Below are 19840 nucleotides of genomic sequence, written 5' to 3' on the forward strand. Positions count from 1 at the left end.
ATTTCAATGATTAGATTTGAAATCAAATATTATATTACACTTGATGGATGGAATCTAAAATGCCATTTGAATACAACCATACAGCCAAAAGTGAAACTACTTGAATTCGTTGAAATTCGCGTGTACGATATCCCCGAGTTTTAAATTACACTGTAGACGAAATGATGGCAAAAAGGAAAAACGTTGAGAGAATGGGTGAAATGTTTCCATTAACCAACAGTGATGCTGCACTGCATAATCTGATGGGTTAAATGTTAACATCAAGTTTTCTATTTTCAAGAAGAGCTTTTTTATGGTATTATAAAACTTATTGCCTTTTATCACTTAATGCACACACAGACCGGATAAAAAAACGCATGCATTCAAATGGTAACCAACAAGTGCAATAACGAAATGCTATTAAAGTTCATTTTGGCATTATAAACATATTTATTCGACGATGTCTTTCTTATACACATATATATATATTTATATTTGACCCTGTCACACTGTTGAGCAAACGTATGAGTTCAAGGGAAAATGGTATTCGTGCACGAATGCCGGAATATGAAATTAAAATCGATGTCATGAATAAGTATTTAATAAAACAGATTTTGATATGAATTCGATGCCTTTCAGCTTATCGCACACAAATCGTATTGTTTGTTGGAGCACACACTTAACGGATCATGCCATTTGAATGCTTGGAATATAGTGTTTAATTACATTAATTACTATTATTCCATAATTCATGTATTATCATTTATTTGGACATGTGCAGCCGACACAATGTTGATAAATTTTGCACAATTCAAATTATAAATGTCACGGTGGGGTTTGATGCAATCATTCGTACATCAAACAGAGCTGCGATGCAAAGATTTGATTCTATGCCATTATTTAGATCAATCGGATTTATTTGAATTTAATAAATATTTATTATTCTGTTCATTTCTGGTAAAGCTTTTGCTTAAAAAAATACATCGTGATGAAAATTCCTATTGGAATTCGATGTAGCACTGGTACAATGTAACGCACTCTACAGCTAAGAAGATTAATAATAAAATATACGAGTCGTACAGTTTTTCTCGTTCATTTTTGTTGTAAGCGCAAAATTTTGCCGTGAGTGGTGTTTCGGATGGAATACTCGAAATGATGATTTGACCACTCGACTTGTCAGAACAGTGAGTGATATGTGCTAAATACAATGCTCAACCATAATTCAACGCAAACAAATGTTGGTTACATTGCATGGAGATGTATACCTATATGAACGTTCAGTCCGTTACAAGTATACTAAAATTGTTCCATTCTTCAGTGAGCACAGTAATTAGGTTGAGTAATATAAATAAAGAAGATTCTTCTCTGATTCACACTGTATCCATCGGTTGCATTTGAATTAAATTCCAGTAAATCGGCTTTACCACATCAATTATACAAGTACATTTTAGTATCTAAGTTTACTCGTTTATTAAATCGGCATTCATATATCTATATTTATATCACCACCGAATGGTGATTCTAAGTCAAAAGCTGATGTGAATTATTTTCTAAATTCCATTGTTACTCTTGTGGTGAAGCTATTTGATGATGGCTAATAATTTTGATACGCATACCAATTCAATATATGCTTCATATCTTCTCACATTTCAAGAATAGTTATCAAAACCATTCTACTGGAACGATTATGACCAAACAAAGGCAGATATCAACCACATAAGCACATATCTTTCGCTCTGTGGATTGTAATTAGCCTGCAACAGCTTAATATTAAATTAGTGATTCAATCAAATCTAAAATATTTTAATTTGATTTCATTCCATCTTGTTCTTGTGTGTGTGTGCGTGCGTGTGTGTGTTTCCCTCTTTATTACCCTTTGTACATCTATCGGCAGCCAAGTTGTGAATATATAATGATGGAAGTCTATGATTTAAATGCCGATTAAATAAATTAGCGAAATGGCTTTCATGTCCGATTGTTCGAATTCAAGGTATGCAATGAACGCAACTATATCAACCATCAATTCATTAGTATGAAAATATTTCCTTTATATTGGGTATTAGCTCATTGGATAATTATACGGAGAATGAAAACGAAAAGAAAAACACCACGCGAACATAGTCTTAACGAGAGAAATTCTATAATTAATCATACAAAAAGAACATCATTGTTCATTTTATATGCTGGAACGGTCAAAAACAGTAAATTGTTGAAAGTTCGTTGCGCGTTATTTCGACTAATTGCCTTTAAAAGATATGTAATGGTGGTTTTACCGTGCATAGAATTGCTATGCAAAGGAATGTTAAAAATTAAAATCAATGTTAAAACTCGGATGCAGACATCTCGGATACTGAACATTACCTACGAAGAGGAACAAAAAAAAAACTGAACAATTACAGTTTCTGTGTGCGATTCAACGCGATATATTCTATAGTCTATCCCAAAATGGGATTACATGCATTGCATACAGTATTCCATATTACAATGTTGCGCGAAATGTTCGCATACCATTGGCAATGATCAGAAAGTATGTGCACGCGCGCGCTTCGTACTCGTTTGAAATACATTTTACTCATTAAATATGACAACTTCCACCCATTGTTATGTGGATATGTTCTGCAGCTATAAAATGTATTTTTCATTGTTTACTGTAAGTGCTGCTGCTATTGTTGGCAATGGGCTGTTCGTTTTCTCTCTTTCTCTATTTAGTTGTAGCTCACGTAGTGATCGTTTTGAGATATATCATATAACCTTTTTTTCTCGACTGTACAATAATAATTCATTTCACTTTTCAATTTATTTTCAAAAAAAGGTGTTGAATTTTCAATGCTTTTGTTGATGTTTTTGAATTCATGTCATTTTATACCGTCAAATGCCGCAAATTTAATTGCTTCTCGAGCGGGACGGGGGGAGGAGAAACAGCTTCAAAATAGCAATTTAAAAAAAATCCCAGAGGTAGAGGAAAATCAATAAAACAAATCTGTGTGCTTTTATATCATTCGTAATTATTATCTCTTCAAAGTGCAGATCAATTTTAAAAGTAGACAGCAGCGATTTGCATACTCTATGGAATAGAGGATTAAAATTTGTGCAATTTGAAGAGAAAACAGTAATAAAATAAAGCAAAGAGCATTAAAATATATATATATTCGTAGCGCTGCGGGTTAAACAATGTAAAAGGCGGAGTGGAGGACATTCAAATCATATACAATTTCAAAATCGATTTTGTGCTAATTAAATGTGAGATAATAAAAAGGGCCAAGAAAAAAATAAGTTGAAACCATCGTTAAAAAGAAATCATTCCAATTTAGGTGGTACTAAGAAATTACATTCTTACGAAAGAGCATAAAAAAAGTTAAGCCATGACTTTTAACTTTCTTTGATTGAGGCGGTTCTGGAGCTGATCGCATGAAAACTTTATTGTTTGAGCATTAAAAAAACGAAGTGAATTAAAAGCAGTTTGCCGTGTTAACCTTTTAAAAGTGAGAGATCTCTTTGATGATAAGAGTTGGCTCTTCATTCGCCATTATACACTTGAGAAGTACATCTTTGGAATTAAGATAGTAAACATTTTCCAAACTGAAATAGTATGTTCTTTGAATTGTTTTCGATGTAAATGAAAAACAACACAAATAAGTCAAAAAGTGTATTAAAAAAAGTGTTCGAAATTGGAAATACAATGAAACAATTTTCTCTGCATTAACCAAATTCATAATGAATTTTAAGTGCTTTGGTCTACATTATCTGTTAAATACAGATTAAATTAATTTTGTTTAATTTAAATTTCGAATTTGCTAATTTTCTGTATCTAATACCAATTCCATTCGGCTAAATGCACTAAATGGCACAGCTTCTAAGCTGATGACGCATTTTTTTACCAATTTTACTTCACACAGAGAAAATGTCATCGAACATCCCAAATGTTCTAGATTTTCTTTGAAAATATCTTTAAATCTACTCGCTAATATCTAATCTATATGTATAATATTTGTATTAATATTGTTAAAAAAATATTCGGTTAAATACATTGCCGCATCAGGCAGCTGTTGTAAATTTAGTTACAAAATATAATGTTTTTTTTTGTTTATCATTGATTTTTGTAAATTACATAAAATCGGTGATTTATTCAAAATCTGAATCGTGATGTGGAAGCTGAATTCCTTAGAATCTACTCTCATAAATAGGGTGTAATTTCAAGAAAAAACGGAAAATAAATTAAAGATTTAAAAATCAAAAATTGTTCAATCGAAATTATGCCAAATTTTCCAAGCAAGTAACGTTCCACATAATTCAAATGTCGAATTTAAGTTAAATTTATTTTCTTAAAAAAAAAAACGTGTTATTGAGATAAAATGCATGACCCAGTCTAAAACACACTTAATAATGTAAAATTGTTATATGGAAAAAAATTCGAAACCACTTTAGAATTAAAATGAATCTACGAAATTCTACGAAAAACTCCATCAAAATCGTTTTGATCAAGCTAAAAATAAATTTAGAGTAAAAAATTTGGTTTTTAATTTAAAATTGAGAAAAATCGGAATTAAATTTTGAAAATGTTAAATCGAATGTGCTTCTTACTGATTTATATGCAAAGAACCTGTGATGTTTCTTGTCTGGTTAAACGCACAAAGTTTTAATTACACAAATGAAAATGTGGTATTCAATAACCATCACAAGTTCTTTAAAACTCTAAGTGAAATCTAATAAAATATCAAGCCAAAATCGGGCTGACTAAAAAAATGTCCCTTTGCTTTTAGTTCGTTTGAGAGAGATTCGAAAAAAAAAACTCAATTGTCTACGAAGCATGAATTATAATTAAATAAATTATTTTGTTGTTTTGATTAGTTGTTGGTGGATATCTTTTGCATTTGCTGAATAGAGAGTATATATTGTGTAACTGTCTTAAATTCGATGTGTAGATTGATGATTTTCGTACAGTGTTTGCGATTTCTTGTCATTTCAGTTCGTAATTAAACAAGACGAAAACGTTGAGTAGAACCCACAACCCATGAAGCGATGATAAATGACGAATATACAAAGAAATATAACGAAAAACATGGGGAAGGAAAAACGAGACTTTTCACTTGTTATGTATATACTATATATATATCGCCTCGAAATAGAGAGATAGAGAGAAAAAAACATGTATGGTGATGAAAACGTTGTTAATTGTGAATATTTAATTTGTGTTTGTGTGCGTTTTTTTTATCGATAGTTTTGTATAAAAAATATACATTAAATCGAATAACTGGGTTAGCCAGGCTATAAACGTAAGTAGATATAATATAATATCAGCGAATAAACGGAAAAAATATTAACCGAAATAAACGTTAACGTAAAATTATTTATTTATTCGGAGAGAGGGGGTGGGAGAATAACTAGTAGAGTAATTGGATCGGTTAGTCGATGCCGTTACGAAGTAAATACTTACTGAAACGTCTCATAAGATTTGCTGCGATTGAAATTGGTTCTTTTCTTGATTTAGTTCGTGGATTTTCGCTAATTGACCGATTATATTTGATATTTGGCACCGATAACAAGCGTTGGCTACGATTCGAATGGGCACGCGGCGGTGGAATTGGACGCCCGTTGTCATCAAACAGTGGTAAATCAGATGGTCGAGATTGACGTGCCCCTTCAAAATTGGCCGCCGATACTTTCATAATTATTTCATCGGATACATCGGAACGGCGCGTTTGTAAACATTGTGGCTGTGACATAATTCGTTTTTTCCATTCACCATCTGGATCGACAGATGATCGACGTTCCGTTACCGTGTCACTATCATCGTTATCGGAACGCTCTTCAGCATCCGAATTTGCATTCAATTCGGCCAAATTTTGAACAATTGACCGTTCAATATTGTCGAGTTCGCTCGAGCCACTGGTATTGGACAGTGCATAACCGGTCGCATATTCGACCGTGGTTGGTGATACTTCAATTGGTGACAATGGTGTTCCTTCGGTTGGTCCAAAACGAGACACATCCTCGCTAAATGCCATATTCACTTTGCTGATACGTTTCTTTATATTTAAAGCTTTTTTCCAAATCGATGATTTTCGGCGTGATTGTGCCATTTTTTTACTCTCCTCGTCGTCATCTTCGTTTGGGCTCAACGCTTCTTGTGCCTCTTCAACAGCCGGTGATGCTGAACGTGGCATTACGCCACCACTACCACAGACCACTGGCTCAACCGGCGACGGTGGTATTATTGATGGCATAAACTGTACGGTTTTTGTAGGACTGCTTGAAAAATCTGGCACACTCTAATAACACATACAAAGATGGGGTATGCCATTTAGAATTAATTTTTGTTTAACTTGACTCATCATTTCATGTTCAAAATGGTTGGTTGATGTGAATAGATACACCATTTCGAATTGAATTGAAATATAACAAACATTCCAATACATCAACTGAACAAATGCGCTTGGAAACATATGCCTAAAATATCTGTTCAGAATGTTAAATGTATGTATTTACAAGACATGTTTTCAATGACAAATCCATATGTCACATGTATTTTATGCCTATACTCTCTTGTCAGTTTGAGATGAAAATAGCTTAATTGAAACTTATACGTACGCCTAAGTACTTTGTACATATTTTTATATAGAGAACAGTATGTATCGATTTTCTTCATTTCTTTTTTGTTTCTTTAATGGTAATGGAGACAATGTGATTGGATTTTATTATTACTAACGAATAATATTATTTCTATAATCAATACCAATTTTTTCCATCGATTTTAACCTGAACTTGTATTTTAATTGGAATTTTTTGTGTGAAAAAAAATGTTGCTCGAAAGAGTATCGTTCAAAATTTGATGATGATACTGTCATGCCAGAAAATACACTCTCACTCATACTAATTAGCAATATTATTGCTAATGAACAAAGTTTTTCACTTTTGATATTTATTACATGCCAAAATTACATTTAACGCTAAAAAAACTGTGGAAAAAAGTAAATTTCCCAATTAATTATCGCGTTCAAATCGTTTCGGGGAAGTTCTATAAAATCATCATTTCAATTATCCAAAGTAGAATATTTCAATAAAATTTAACATGGCATTTGTGAGAATGTATACGCCATGGAATGGGACATCATTGATGAGTGTTAAATTGTTGAAAATCGAACAATAAGACAAACTCTGAAAAGCAGCGCACATTTTCTGAAAACTGACAACAAAAATAGAACTCCATTTACTTTTTTTTTTCTCTTGTCTGACCAAAATGATAGCATCATGAATAAAATATAGCGTCTTTGTGTGCAGTACCTGACGTGCCGTTCGGAAAACTATTACTGGACAAGAACTGGATAAAAACGAGAGAGAAAAAAAAAATTCGACAATCTTTTTGATATGATGAAAAATGAAATGCGGCAAAAACTTTGTTCGAATTCAAGAATAAGAGATAAAAGCCAGTCAAATCATTTATAACTTATAGATAATGATTTTTGTTTGAACAAGTCTTCCTCGAAGCATCTTTACCTAAGCACAGCACGAAAAAATTGAATGATGAGAAATGATTGGGGTTTTCAATGTGAGAGCAGCAATCGAACTTATTTTCTTTTTTCTTCTGTCATGATATTGGCCACAAAATGAGAGAAAAAAAGACGTATCTTAATTAAAACCGTTACCACGGCTACGCTCCCGTTAAATGGAAACGAACAAAAAAAAATGATTAGTTCATGTAAAGAGATGCGAAATACCGATTGGACAGTTCGGAAAGAGAAGGGAGAGAGATAGAGTCAAAAGTGCGCTCTTTGTAAACATTAGCAGCCAACGGGGATTTTGAAGAAAAAAAAAAGTTCGTCATGCAATGAACTGCTTTGTGCAAACCAAGTGCACGTTTGAAATATCAAACGCATAAATCCATAAGGAATTTATGTTTGAACAAGCTCGATATTCTCTAGCTGCTCCACGCCAATAGTTTCATTTTAGCCAGCATCTTATACAAAGAACAAAGCAAAAACGGACGAGAAATTTTTCCAAGGTATCCTTGCACTGGCATTTATTGTGATATGATGACGCGCGATGGAAGTTAATTAGCACGATACTGATAAAGTAGTCAGCGATGCAAACGTGTAAACTACCATGTGAATCGAGTTGCGCATAAACTTGTTGTGCACACGTACTGTGCAAATTGAAACATGCAATGGCGATACCAAAAGACAGATAGAAAAAGCGAAAGACGAATAGACAGCTACTGTTTTAAATGGATGAATGGTGCTGGTTGAAAATATCAATTGCGAATATTTCGATGCAGAATATTTAGTTTCCAATTTGGCATTGAGCATTTTACGTTTCTCGTTTTTATTCGCAGCAAGATATCCACTTCACGGGCAAAGTTGCGAATTTCAAATTGGGATATGTTTTATTCACCGTTGCGTTATATAATACGCTGAAAAAGTTTGGATGCGATTACATAAATGACGGTTAAAAAGATATAAAATGATAAACAAAAAACAAATGACGTGGATCAAATTCAACTTTGATTACAAATTATTGTCATAATTCTTTCTGGATGGAAAAGTAGCTGTCTCAGATTCTTCATAATTTGTATATCCACTTGGTATCTATTCGCTTTGCCGAAGAAGTAAATATTTGTTTGCTTCAATTCGTCCTGATAAATTGTGTACGGTATGAAAAAGAAATTGAAGGTAATTCGCATCATTAAAATGCGATATCAAAATAAAAAATGGCACAATCATGAACGTAGCGTAAGAATGCCACGTACTTGTTTAAGGTGAACCAGACGAGGAAATGGAATTGAAAGTTCGAATGAATATTATTTCAACTGCCCGAAAAAATTGGTGGAACGAAAAATGAAGCAAAAAAAGAGCAAGCAGACACGGACGCCATAATGTTTTCAACATTACTGTAATGAGATTCCATTGGAATTGTTTATGTGCGCACATTTGGTTGCTGCTTAGTTTCCACATTATATTCATTTCATATTTTGTGTGTGTGTGTATTTTGTTGGATTAAACGAGATGGAAGAATAAGAAAATTCCCTAAAACTGGTTGTGCTTAGTTGTGTAGATTTAAAATACCAACGCCACACAATGTACGAAGCTAATGTGCGCTAATTTGTTTTATGAAATGCATTGTTTCGCTAGTTCATTTCCGTTATTAATAATAAGTTATTACCCGCATCTTCAAGTTTATTTTTTTCCCTTTTCGCCTTGTCTTTTTATATTCCATTTAAAATATAAACTATTTTTCGCTGCGTAGCTTGCAGCAACAGCGCAATTCATTCGGAATAATAAATGAGTTTGTATTAATTGTGTGTGTCCGCTTAGTTTTCACATCATTTCTTGCATTTAAATGGTTATTTGCTGCATTCCTTCGACTGTGAGAAGGGAAGAGAGCGAGAGGGAGCGAGAAAAGAATAGAGATGGGGAATTATATATAGAAATTTAACCGCGATGCCACAAATAAGCGCACGACATCTTAACCGCTTGTCCACACTCAATGGCCAAAGTGAAACGCAATTTTTTTATGGCCATGTATACTTTGTGTTTTGCCAAAAAGTTTTATACGAGCCAAGCACAGTGTGATATCATATTCGATTTGAGAAGATTTGTTTTGCGAGACTCAATAAAATCGCGCTTTAAAACCATTTTATGCATAAGCGGTGTCTATTCGTGCATTTAAAATATGCATGAATTTCGCTAAGCTTTTTATTGGGATTATTTTTGTGTTTGTGTATGTGTTGGGCCAAACACAAGCACCGCCGTGCTTCGTTTAAAATTTTGTAACCCAGGCGGTATGCGGTTGCTCAAATGTTCAATCTAATTCAGACACACTCCAACTAAGTTCATCCCACTTGAATATTTTCATTTAGGCGCTGTACATAATTTTTTTTTTCTCGCGTACATTTGTTTGTGTGGCGTCGACTGTTTTCAATGCCCGTTCGCAATAAGTGGTTGGCCTCCAAAGTGTGCCAGCATATTCATTGTGTAATTTATTTATTTATTTTTTGTTCGTACAAATTCTGGTTATCGTTGTTGCTGTGGTTGTTATGTTATATATTCATTTCGGGTTTTCATGCAGTTAAGCTTTTTCGCTTTTCAACATTTTATTTGACGCTTTCACGGACGGTCACAGGCGCTGAACGACACTGGTTATGCACAATGCTAATAAAATTATAATGATGCTTTTATGTTTTCAAAACATTGAAGAAGTGTGACAAAATGGCATGATGCAAAACGAAAGAAGATAAGAATTAAACGGAATATAGAGAAAATTGTGAAGTAAATATGAGACTGCAAAAATGAAATACAATAGGATGCGTTCTTGCTTTCCATATAGTGCGCGCTATTGTTGTCAATGGCGAATTGAACGCATTAGATATTACACTTTTGCAAATCCTTGTGCTTGGTGATGGAAAAAAATGCCATTTTCTCTATATGCAATACAAAAACTGCTTTTGTATGTACACAATTACACCGCACTCTATCTGATTATATTCAATTATATTCTGTGCATCGTTCAATCTCGTTGAATTTCATCAAGTCAAACAATTTTCAATTCGATTTGTTATTATTTTCATTCAGTTGTTGTGCTTCTGCTTTTCGCATTCATTCTATTGTATGTTCGGTGTGTGTGTGAGTGCATTGTGTGTTCGCCTTTCATTTTTCATGCTCTTGCATTCAATCTGATCACAAAATGTGGTTTCATACACAATTCACATTTGTATTTGCTTATGTCTCAACACATTCAATGTGTACATAGAACATCTTAGTTTTGCAGCAAACGAACGTGTATAATTTCTCATTTTCATTACGATTGATGTTTGAGGAAAAACAAATGTCGCGCACATGGTAAAAACACGCACAAGGCACAACACATAACGTTTCACATTCAATTTCATTGAGTTGTCGCTGAGTGTTAAGGAAATGGAATGGGAGTAGATTGTGTAATGAATGATAAAAAAAACCGGAGAGAGACAGAGAGATTGAATCTGTATTTTGTTTGCCTTGTCTGATTCTTTCTGTCTCTCTTTTGGTGTGTGTGTGTGTGAGTGTTTTTATTTCTGGAATGTCGACCCTCTTTCGAGCTTGATTCATTTAATTTCAACATCATTTATCATTTTGTATTCTCTCTTACTTTACTTCAAACGTTTCAATTCACTCCAAATGCTGGGCGCTGTTTTTTGTTTGTGTTTGTTATTTTTATGTCTAATTACTTGTTCTAAAATAATTATCACATTATATTCTGGGTTATGCGCTCCGAATTTCAAATACAGAGAAAAACGAGCTGGTTTATATCATTTATTTACAATTTGTTGTCTCTTTTTGGTTGTTGTTGTTTTTAACTTTTCATGCGCGTGTTTTTTGGTGCGAAAATGTGGAAAGATACATGGCTTTAAGTTAAAATGTAAAATGAAATAACAAACATAAGAGAGAAAAAAAAATTGGAACAAAAACATAAAAATTCAATTTAGATTTAGCGAGCTAAAAGACAGAGCATGTGATAGCAATATTTTTTTTTTCTTCAAGTAATAATGAAAAACTTGTGTAGCGTTGTGTTCCATTTCACTTGTTTGTTATTGATTTTTGGCTTGCTTTGTTATTGCAGCCAAATGGCTGCTTTTTCGTGTGTTAAATTTTATGCTGCTCTGTAACTTTGACTTTTTTTCTCTTCATCTGTTTGTCTTTTCCTGCTGATATCCTTCGAAAGATGTATCTTTTCGATAATAGTGTATTAAAAATATTTTACGATTGCATAAAAGCTCAGCTCCTTCGTTTTTATGAGACCAAGTATTTATTAGCTTAATGATTCCCTGGTTGCATAGCAATCTCAATGAAATGCGCGAAATATGCAATCAATTCGTATCTCATTTCGTTTCTTTTTTCTTATTTTTAATATCTACAAACAAAGCTTTATCGCTTCTAAAAAAATCTAGTTAAAATGACGAGCTATTGACTCACCACACAAAAAAGAGATGATTGCCGCTAACAATCTAGTAGTTTGTGTATGATACAGTCCGAAAATGTTGCGTTTTCGGAAATGTTTATTTGTAAAAACTGAACAAAATCACAGATTAGTTTTTATCTAATCATATGGTCAATGTAATTGTTGATGTGCAAATGCTCCAAACAAATAGATTGAGGCGAATTAATGTCGATTTCCATCATCATTTCAATGGAAACACATTTTCATTTTTATCTCTACTGCGTGATAATTATGATTGCACTGTTTGCATAGGAGCACTTGAACATGACCTAAAACACTTTATGCAATTAACTGGTCGCCAATCTCAATTAAAGTGCACTATTAGAAGGAAAAGAGCTTTCAGAACATCTAACAAATAACTGAATTTGTTTTTAGGGGGGTTTCTAAAAGAAGATGGGTGTGGTGGAGGGGTGGCGCAACTGAAAGACTGAACTTAGTGGGAGGAAAAATAAAATCTATGCGAAATAAAATGTGAATTGTTCAAAGAGATTTTGTTTTCTACATAGATGGTTTATCATTATATTTATCAAATTTGGTTGTCGCATTTTTGGTCTAACTGCATGTTTTCAAATTGGTAACTTGTTTGGTTGGTTGTACGTAAGAAGCCAACATAAAAAAATAAGTGTAGAATAATCGAAAAATAAAAAAATATATATCATTTTGTTTTTGAAATTGTTTCGTAAAAAATTGTGAAAAGAAACGGTTTGTTATAATATAAATATTTAAGGTGGAAATTAAACATAAAAGAGCTAAAATTCGGACGGAAAAATATAAAAAAAAAAACAAATAAGATATTCAACTAAGCACATTTTGAAGGGTTGTTCATATAACTATGTCTGCTTAGCCTATGACTTTTGAACAGTCAAAATCGCTTTCATTTCTCATGGTTTTTTTTTCATTTCTTTTTTTTTTATATATATTTTTAAAAAAATTCAAATTATTGTTGTTGCTAAATAAAATTAAGTTTTAAAACAAATGAATGAAAATAGAACTTCAAACAATGTACAAACCTGATCTATGCTCGGCGAACGTGCTTGTTCGTCACGCGATGTTGCTGTGTCCGTGCGTTTTGGACTGCGCGGCGTACGTGCATATGGATCTTGAGCACCGTACAAATCTGGGCTTGCTATATTCAATAGACACGTTTTCTGCACAATATCAACGACAACTAATCCATATTCCGTTCCGTAGGCCATACTATTGGGCGGCAAAAAGCGAAGAAAAAAAAATGGGAAGAAAGATAAAACAATGTTTGAAGTGAAAATCATTGTTCGTTCATTTTTATGATATGCTACGAGAGAGGAGGGGGAAGGGGCTTGGTAGAGAAAGAGGTTGTCAATGAAATTTATAGAAACTTACAGTCCATAGTTTGAGTTAATGCACAGCGATGTAATTTGACCTGGATGCGTTCCATTAGTCCATGGTGTTAAGCATACAAGCTGAGCTTGAAAACCTGCCGGTTTTCGTTGCGGACCGGGCCGAACTTTCAACATACCGTCGTTCTGTGGAGCCAAAAAACAAATAACAAAAAAAATATAGACACACTCATACACTCGAGCCAGATAGAAACCAAGAGCCTAAGTACAAACAAACTTCAAATGGATTTGCACGGTTCAGAGGGAAATTTCGTTGTGAAAACAACGACGACAGCGTTGAGATAGAAACAGTATGTGGAAGAGAGGATCAGAGAGATATCAAACATTTGTGTAACATCGGCAATGGTAACCGCATGGTACATGTGTGCACGTTGCCAAGATAAATGGTTTTTCAAGAACAAAAATCAAAAGACAAACTCGAACTCCGGTGGTGAACCGTAAATATTTTCGAAATAAGCAGCTTATATATTTATAGCCATTATTTCCATATGCTTGGATAAAGAGATTGTATCCTCTGTATTCTGTTCGTCTCTCTTGAAATTAGTTTTGTTTCATGCTCGCTGAATCTGACATGTCGTTCAGTCGTTGTTTGTTTTGAATTCGGATCAAAAACGAATGTGAAAAATATGAAGTGAATTGTTTACATACATTTTTTTATTATTTTCAACTATTTTCTACTTACTTTCGTATCAACCGAGTCCGGTTGTTTTGGTAATGATCTTGGAATAAATTCACATTCTGGACTGCCTTCGGGGTCGTCGAAATTTTCATAGCTAATTGGAATCTCTAAAACCTACAGTGATTAAGAGAGAAAAACATGAAAAAAAGAGACAGAATAAACGTGTTCGGTTTTAGTTTCGGGCAAATGCAATCCATGTCGGTGTGAAAGGAAAGAGATTTTCTTTCGACAAGGGAAATAGTGAAACAAAAAAAAATACTTACTAAATACTCCGAAACGCTTTCGGCTTTACGAAACTTAAATAGTATCACATGACCGCTTGCACCAGCTACACACAACCTTCGCGATTCGGCACACAATGAAATCATCTGTATCGCTAATGGATCATCGTCCGAGCCATCCATCGAACGTGTTCGTGGGCGATCGAAAATTTTTGCCGTTTTCAATTTGTAAAGGATTTGCAACGTGCCTGCGCTGCTGTCCCAAAATTTAATTGAACCATCTTGATGGCCGGTGATAATGATTTCAAAGTAGCTACACGACGATGGTGACCATCCGCCGCCAGATATAGGCCATTGCCGATCCGATAGACCGGCCTTACGATTGTTTGGATTTAATCCAACCATATAGAAAGCTGGCACTAAGTCCGATGGACAATCAGCTAAATAAGTGCAACATGTAACCGGTGATTCATGAATATCCATGGGATAAGGCGACTCAAAGCATGGAAATCCAGGAGTCAGTAAATCGATTAAAACTAAATCATTTTGTAAAAGTACGGCTATTGCATAAGGTTCTTGCATATCTATATTGTCATCGGCGCAGATCAGCGCGCATCCGCATACACCAGCGAAACCATCGCATTTATTGCAAAATGCAAATTTGTGAATTGAGAAAGAGAAATAAAAGAGAGAGAGAGACAGCGAGAATTAGTGACGGGGACAAATTGTGTAATTGTAAAATGTAAACATCAAACATTTGCAATTCAAATTGATGCAGGTTTGTGTGGTTGTTCAACACCGCCAGGGACCTGGATGTGTTACTGATGAAATAAAATAAAAAAAAACAGTATTTACCACTTGACCAAGGGCTTTCGCATATTGTTATGAAATCGACTACCGGATGTTCCATTTCAAGAACAGTGGTTGATCTGCCTTGAAGCACAGTAATACACGGCGACTTTCCATCTCGTTCCACCGATAAACCGCCCGAAAATATTGTGAACGTTTCACTATTACGATAGAGATAGCAATTTCACAAAATTCAAATAAACAGCCATCAACCGCATCACACACACCAAATGGTAACGTAATCGTCAACACAGAAACCATAGCAACAGGCAAACAAATCCAAAACACACCACATTATTGACAATGGACGTAGATGATGGACGAATGAAGAGAAAAACGAGAATGAATGGGAGAAAGGAAGCAAACGAATTAGATTTCGAACGGAATGAATAAGAACAAAAACGGCAAAAAGAAAGAAGATTAAATAAAAATGAGACCGATGATTGAAAACATCAGTCTACCATTCAGCGAAATGTTGAAAACATAAATCACTTTTATTTCAAACCATGTTTTATGTGTACGGGCGCCTACAGATTGTGCGAAAAAAACAACGTGTGTATGGTTTTCAAGTAATTTTCCGTTCGTCATTTATGCCGTGACTAATGAATTTAATTCTTATAATCCAAATGCTTACCCCATTTTCGTCGTTCTAAGGTCTACTTTATGAATCGGCTTGCACGTCTCTAATTTTCCATCTTTGTTTGTTTTAGCTGAAATGGAAAGGCGAACAACAAAAGAAAATTAAAAAAAAACAGCAGCCAACAAATTCCCACTTATCGCTAACCATTTCCACAAGCTTTACAATACAATGGGTGTTAACGCTTTATCAAGAAATCGCTTCCATTCAAGGTTCTATTGACTTAACATTTTAACGCACAATGTGTGTGCGTGTATCTCATTTGTGGTAATGATGAACAAAAATGAATTTGCAAACAACATTGATGCAACAATAGATTCATCTTCAAGAATATTTCACCAACATACTTATGACGGAGCACTCGGATAAATGCCATTTATTGTCAGAGATTAAATACATATTTGTTGGTTGGGGGCGTTGAATAGAACAATTTGTGTGTTACTTACCGTGAGGATATGAATGAAATTGAGGTTTCGGTGTTGGTCGTAAAGGCCACGTACAAAGTGAACCGTCTGTATGGGATGTTACAAAATATTTGCCTTCATGATGCCAAGCAACTGATCGTAATGCTTCAGCCGATTGCCATCGTATTTCAGCGCATTTGCTCCGCAAATCCCACAGTACTATTGTGCCCGACTCATAACCAATCAACAGCTAAAATACGAATATTTTTGTTTAAATTTACATATTTATTCCATTTGAAATTGGGTGTTTACTGGAGGGAAAATTCACTCACTTTATTCGTGTCTGTTGGATTATCAGCCAAAGAAACTACGGCACCTGGTCGATCTTTTCGTAAGCTGTGTGCACAAGAGAAAGTAAAAGAAGAATATTAAGGGTGAGAAAGTGGGTGTAAATCAATCAATAATTTAGTTTTGAATTCATGAGGCGGTTGGCCACACAAAATGAATGTGTTGTTAAATGTTTTGAGGCAGCCAAATGCGTTGCTTTCGTGGCCATTGGATAAATCGGTGTTTGTTTCAAATATCCATTTAGTAGATAGTTGTGATATGAACTTTATCCATTAGGTCAGCAGTGTCTACAATTTCCATTTAAATATTCACAAATAATGAAGATCCCATGAAATGAATGCGGTATGTTTCGATTTAATCTTCTCGTTGCGGCAACCGTAAAAGGTTACAACCAAAAATCTTACTTGCCTAAGTTTATCATTATTATTTGTTGGATGAGCACTTTTCGAGTTGAACATTTTCAACATCGTTTAATGTGCAAATAACTGAATTAATAGCATCTGATGCTACTTTTAATATTGCGGAATTTGATTTCATCCCTGCCACACTCATTTCAATGGTGCCAAATGATGTTCGCGTATTTCGGTTTTCTTCGTCAAATGAAGAGACATTTTTTGGGTACCGAAATTCGGTTCCGTAGCCGGATGGATTTTTTTTTGTTCGGAGTTATATAAAGTGTTCGGTTGGTGACAGACAACATTTTACTGCAAAATACTGAAAATCAACGATGCACACACCGTTTACCAACATTTTCAATGGTGAACGCCGTACAAGCCGTCGGCAACAAAAGAACAACGATAGTGACATTTTAATTAGTGTAGTTTTTTTCCTTTTGGCTTTTTTTTATTCGTCTATATGCCTCATTTAACGCATTCCGAAAGCGTTTGCTGAACACACAACCGAATCATTTATGTGGCAGTATAATTAAAAGTCCAACTTTCACCTCTGATCTGCGAAAATCTTCAAAGTGTGAAACAAAAACCGCACATAATTTCTTTCTCGAAGCTAAAACCGATACTCGAACCCAACGAAACAATACGAACGGAACAAAAAAATTGTTGAGCTTTTTTTTCACCTACAAAACCTTTTCTTTTAATAAATGGTACACTATTGGTTGAGGCTTTTGTTTCGATCATTTCAAGCATTCACATTTTGAGAGCTCTTTTACAGTCATCATTTTTCGTGTTGGGTTTCTCGAAAAAATGACAGAAAATACCATTCCTTTCGAATTACATAAATATAGATGAATACCATTTAGAATTACAAAGGGAGACGAGAGAGAGAGAGAGAGAAATGGCAAACAGCGTAGAAATTATTCTTCCGTTAATTTTGGTGGTGAGGTTAGTCTTTGTAGATGAAATGATGGTGACCATAGTCATTTCATATCAAGCCAAAAAAACTCAAGGCTGCCCGCCGACACAAAAAAATTTGTTAGAAAAAAAGTAATTACGAATGGTAAAGGACTCAGAAAAAATAAAACGCACTGGAAATGATTTCAAATAAAAGGAGACACAAATGTACCCAACCCAGACGCATATTCAAATAAACGATGCGGGACAGATATTAAAAATCATAAAGTTAACAACAGGAACACGACAACAACACGAAAAGAATGAAGAATGAAACGAGAATAAAAAAATGGCTCCATGTCGGAACAATAAAACCGAGCGAAAAAATGGTCGACGAATAGACAAAAGAATATGTATTATTCATATTTTGTTTGAGATTCACTCGCAGAAATAAAAAAAAAACAAGTATCGTTCCCATTTCAATTTGCGCATCAGGAATGTATGTGTGTACTGCCGTGAGTACAATAGAATAAAAATGATACCTGAGCATGAAATTAAATTTTCGTTTGAATTAAGCGAAGAGAAAAAAACCGAACGACCGTACCGCAACATAAGTAAACCAATATGATAAAATTTTGAATTTGAAGACCCGGCAAAAAAGGAAACATGCCTCAGGCAAACCCTACGATTCTATTGACTTGGAAAATGCCTCAACTTACTTGTTTTACGAAACAATAAAAAAAAATAAGTATTTTGATGTCACACATATTATTAAAAGCGAAGCATCGTTGGAATACCTAATGTGAGTTGACCCATTATCAGAATGTTTTGCATAATTCAAAAAAACCAAAAAAGAACCAAAGAAAAAATATTGAAATTTCCTGATTCATTTTTCCACATGGGTCATTTTAAATTTCAGCATGGCAACATTATAAATCACTGGTTGAATGAGCCGTAAAATTAAATATTGATTTTTTTTCTGCACAGAGTGAAAAAAAGCAAATTTAGGTTAAACACTGTTCATGTAACAACTTCACCTTAATTTCATTCGCCACACGCCGGACCAAAAAGCGAGTGTCGATTATTAAAATAATGTCATGAGAATATCTGGCAATCAATATTATAAATCAATTTATGCTGACTTTGCAACTTCAAAAGCCACACAAAATGTCTTTGTTCTTGGGAAAAGTAGAAAGGAGTAGCAGAGAAAGAAAAAAAGTGGAGAAATTAATAATGCAATGAATTGAAATGTGTTTGCCATAGCCATGGAAAAGTTTCTTTTTAATTGTCAGTACTCTTTTCTTCCATTTTGCAAAAGTAACGACTCAGCGTGAAGTTTTTTACACCACGCACACACACCCAAAGTAAATCCATTTACCGTTTGGCATTTTTTTTATTCCCTAACACTTTAATGATGTTCACCAATATCAAGATCTTTTCCATCACAAAGGACCAGCAAAAGACTTACCATAAGCATTTTCCGCGTTGAAAATGTTTCCTTAATTATTTCATAAACTACAGAGCTCACACCAAACAATTCAAGTGGAGGGACGCAGAAAAAAAATGGGCATCCATTCAAATACACACAGATAAAGATGAATACAACAGCGTGGTTTCGTTTTTCATTCGGATATGAGTCATTTTAAAATTGTCTCTGAAATAGCAGATGAATATGCAAAGATTGAATGCAAATGGAAATGTTCGTACAACATTCGAAAACAAAAGCTTTCATTCACTAGACACATTTTCATTTGGATGGGCGCGCATACAGAGAGAGAGAGAGAAAATTGAAGGAAAATTGGGTCAAATGAAAGAGTGATATTTAAACAACCTCAGCCATTTTTCCATGGTAAAATCGAAATGAACATATTTAATAAGAATATAAACACAAACAATACCATGCCAAATGAACGACTTTCTTCTCGAAGCGAAAATGTGAACTGGCGCGGACAGAGTGAACGAGGGGGAGAGACGCGAAAGAATATGAGTGCTGTATGCATGGTGCAAGGACAAAAATCAAAACCAGAAAACGAGTGGAAACATTTCTCTTTTTTTTTCGGTTACATAATACACATGGTGAAAAATGAACTT

At 34.2% G+C, this 19840-nt stretch overlaps 1 protein-coding gene across 13 annotated transcripts in view; it reads right to left on the reverse strand.

Moving 5' to 3' along the window:
- Positions 1 to 19840, reverse strand: part of LOC116343235 (syntaxin-binding protein 5) — a 107286-nt gene that overhangs the window by 28432 nt on the left and 59014 nt on the right. For 8 of the 13 annotated variants that reach the window (XM_031771186.1, XM_031771182.1, XM_031771181.1 and 5 more), the window contains 9 exons: positions 16445 to 16508; positions 16155 to 16362; positions 15706 to 15781; positions 15078 to 15232; positions 14265 to 14806; positions 14005 to 14115; positions 13306 to 13448; positions 12957 to 13143; positions 5414 to 6248 (listed from right to left, as the gene is read on the reverse strand). In XM_031771186.1, the coding sequence (XP_031627046.1) occupies positions 5414 to 6248; positions 12957 to 13143; positions 13306 to 13448; positions 14005 to 14115; positions 14265 to 14806; positions 15078 to 15232; positions 15706 to 15781; positions 16155 to 16362; positions 16445 to 16508 (2321 nt within the window). The remainder of the gene's footprint in view (positions 1 to 5413; positions 6249 to 12956; positions 13144 to 13305; positions 13449 to 14004; positions 14116 to 14264; positions 14807 to 15077; positions 15233 to 15705; positions 15782 to 16154; positions 16363 to 16444; positions 16509 to 19840) is intronic. The other 5 variants (XM_031771192.1, XM_031771191.1, XM_031771189.1 and 2 more) reach the window with 1 other exon arrangement.

Source organism: Contarinia nasturtii, unplaced genomic scaffold (assembly GCF_009176525.2).
Source record: "Contarinia nasturtii isolate CC-2019 unplaced genomic scaffold, AAFC_CNas_1.1 Cnas_scaffold_993, whole genome shotgun sequence".
NCBI classification, from domain to species: Eukaryota; Metazoa; Arthropoda; class Insecta; order Diptera; family Cecidomyiidae; genus Contarinia; species Contarinia nasturtii.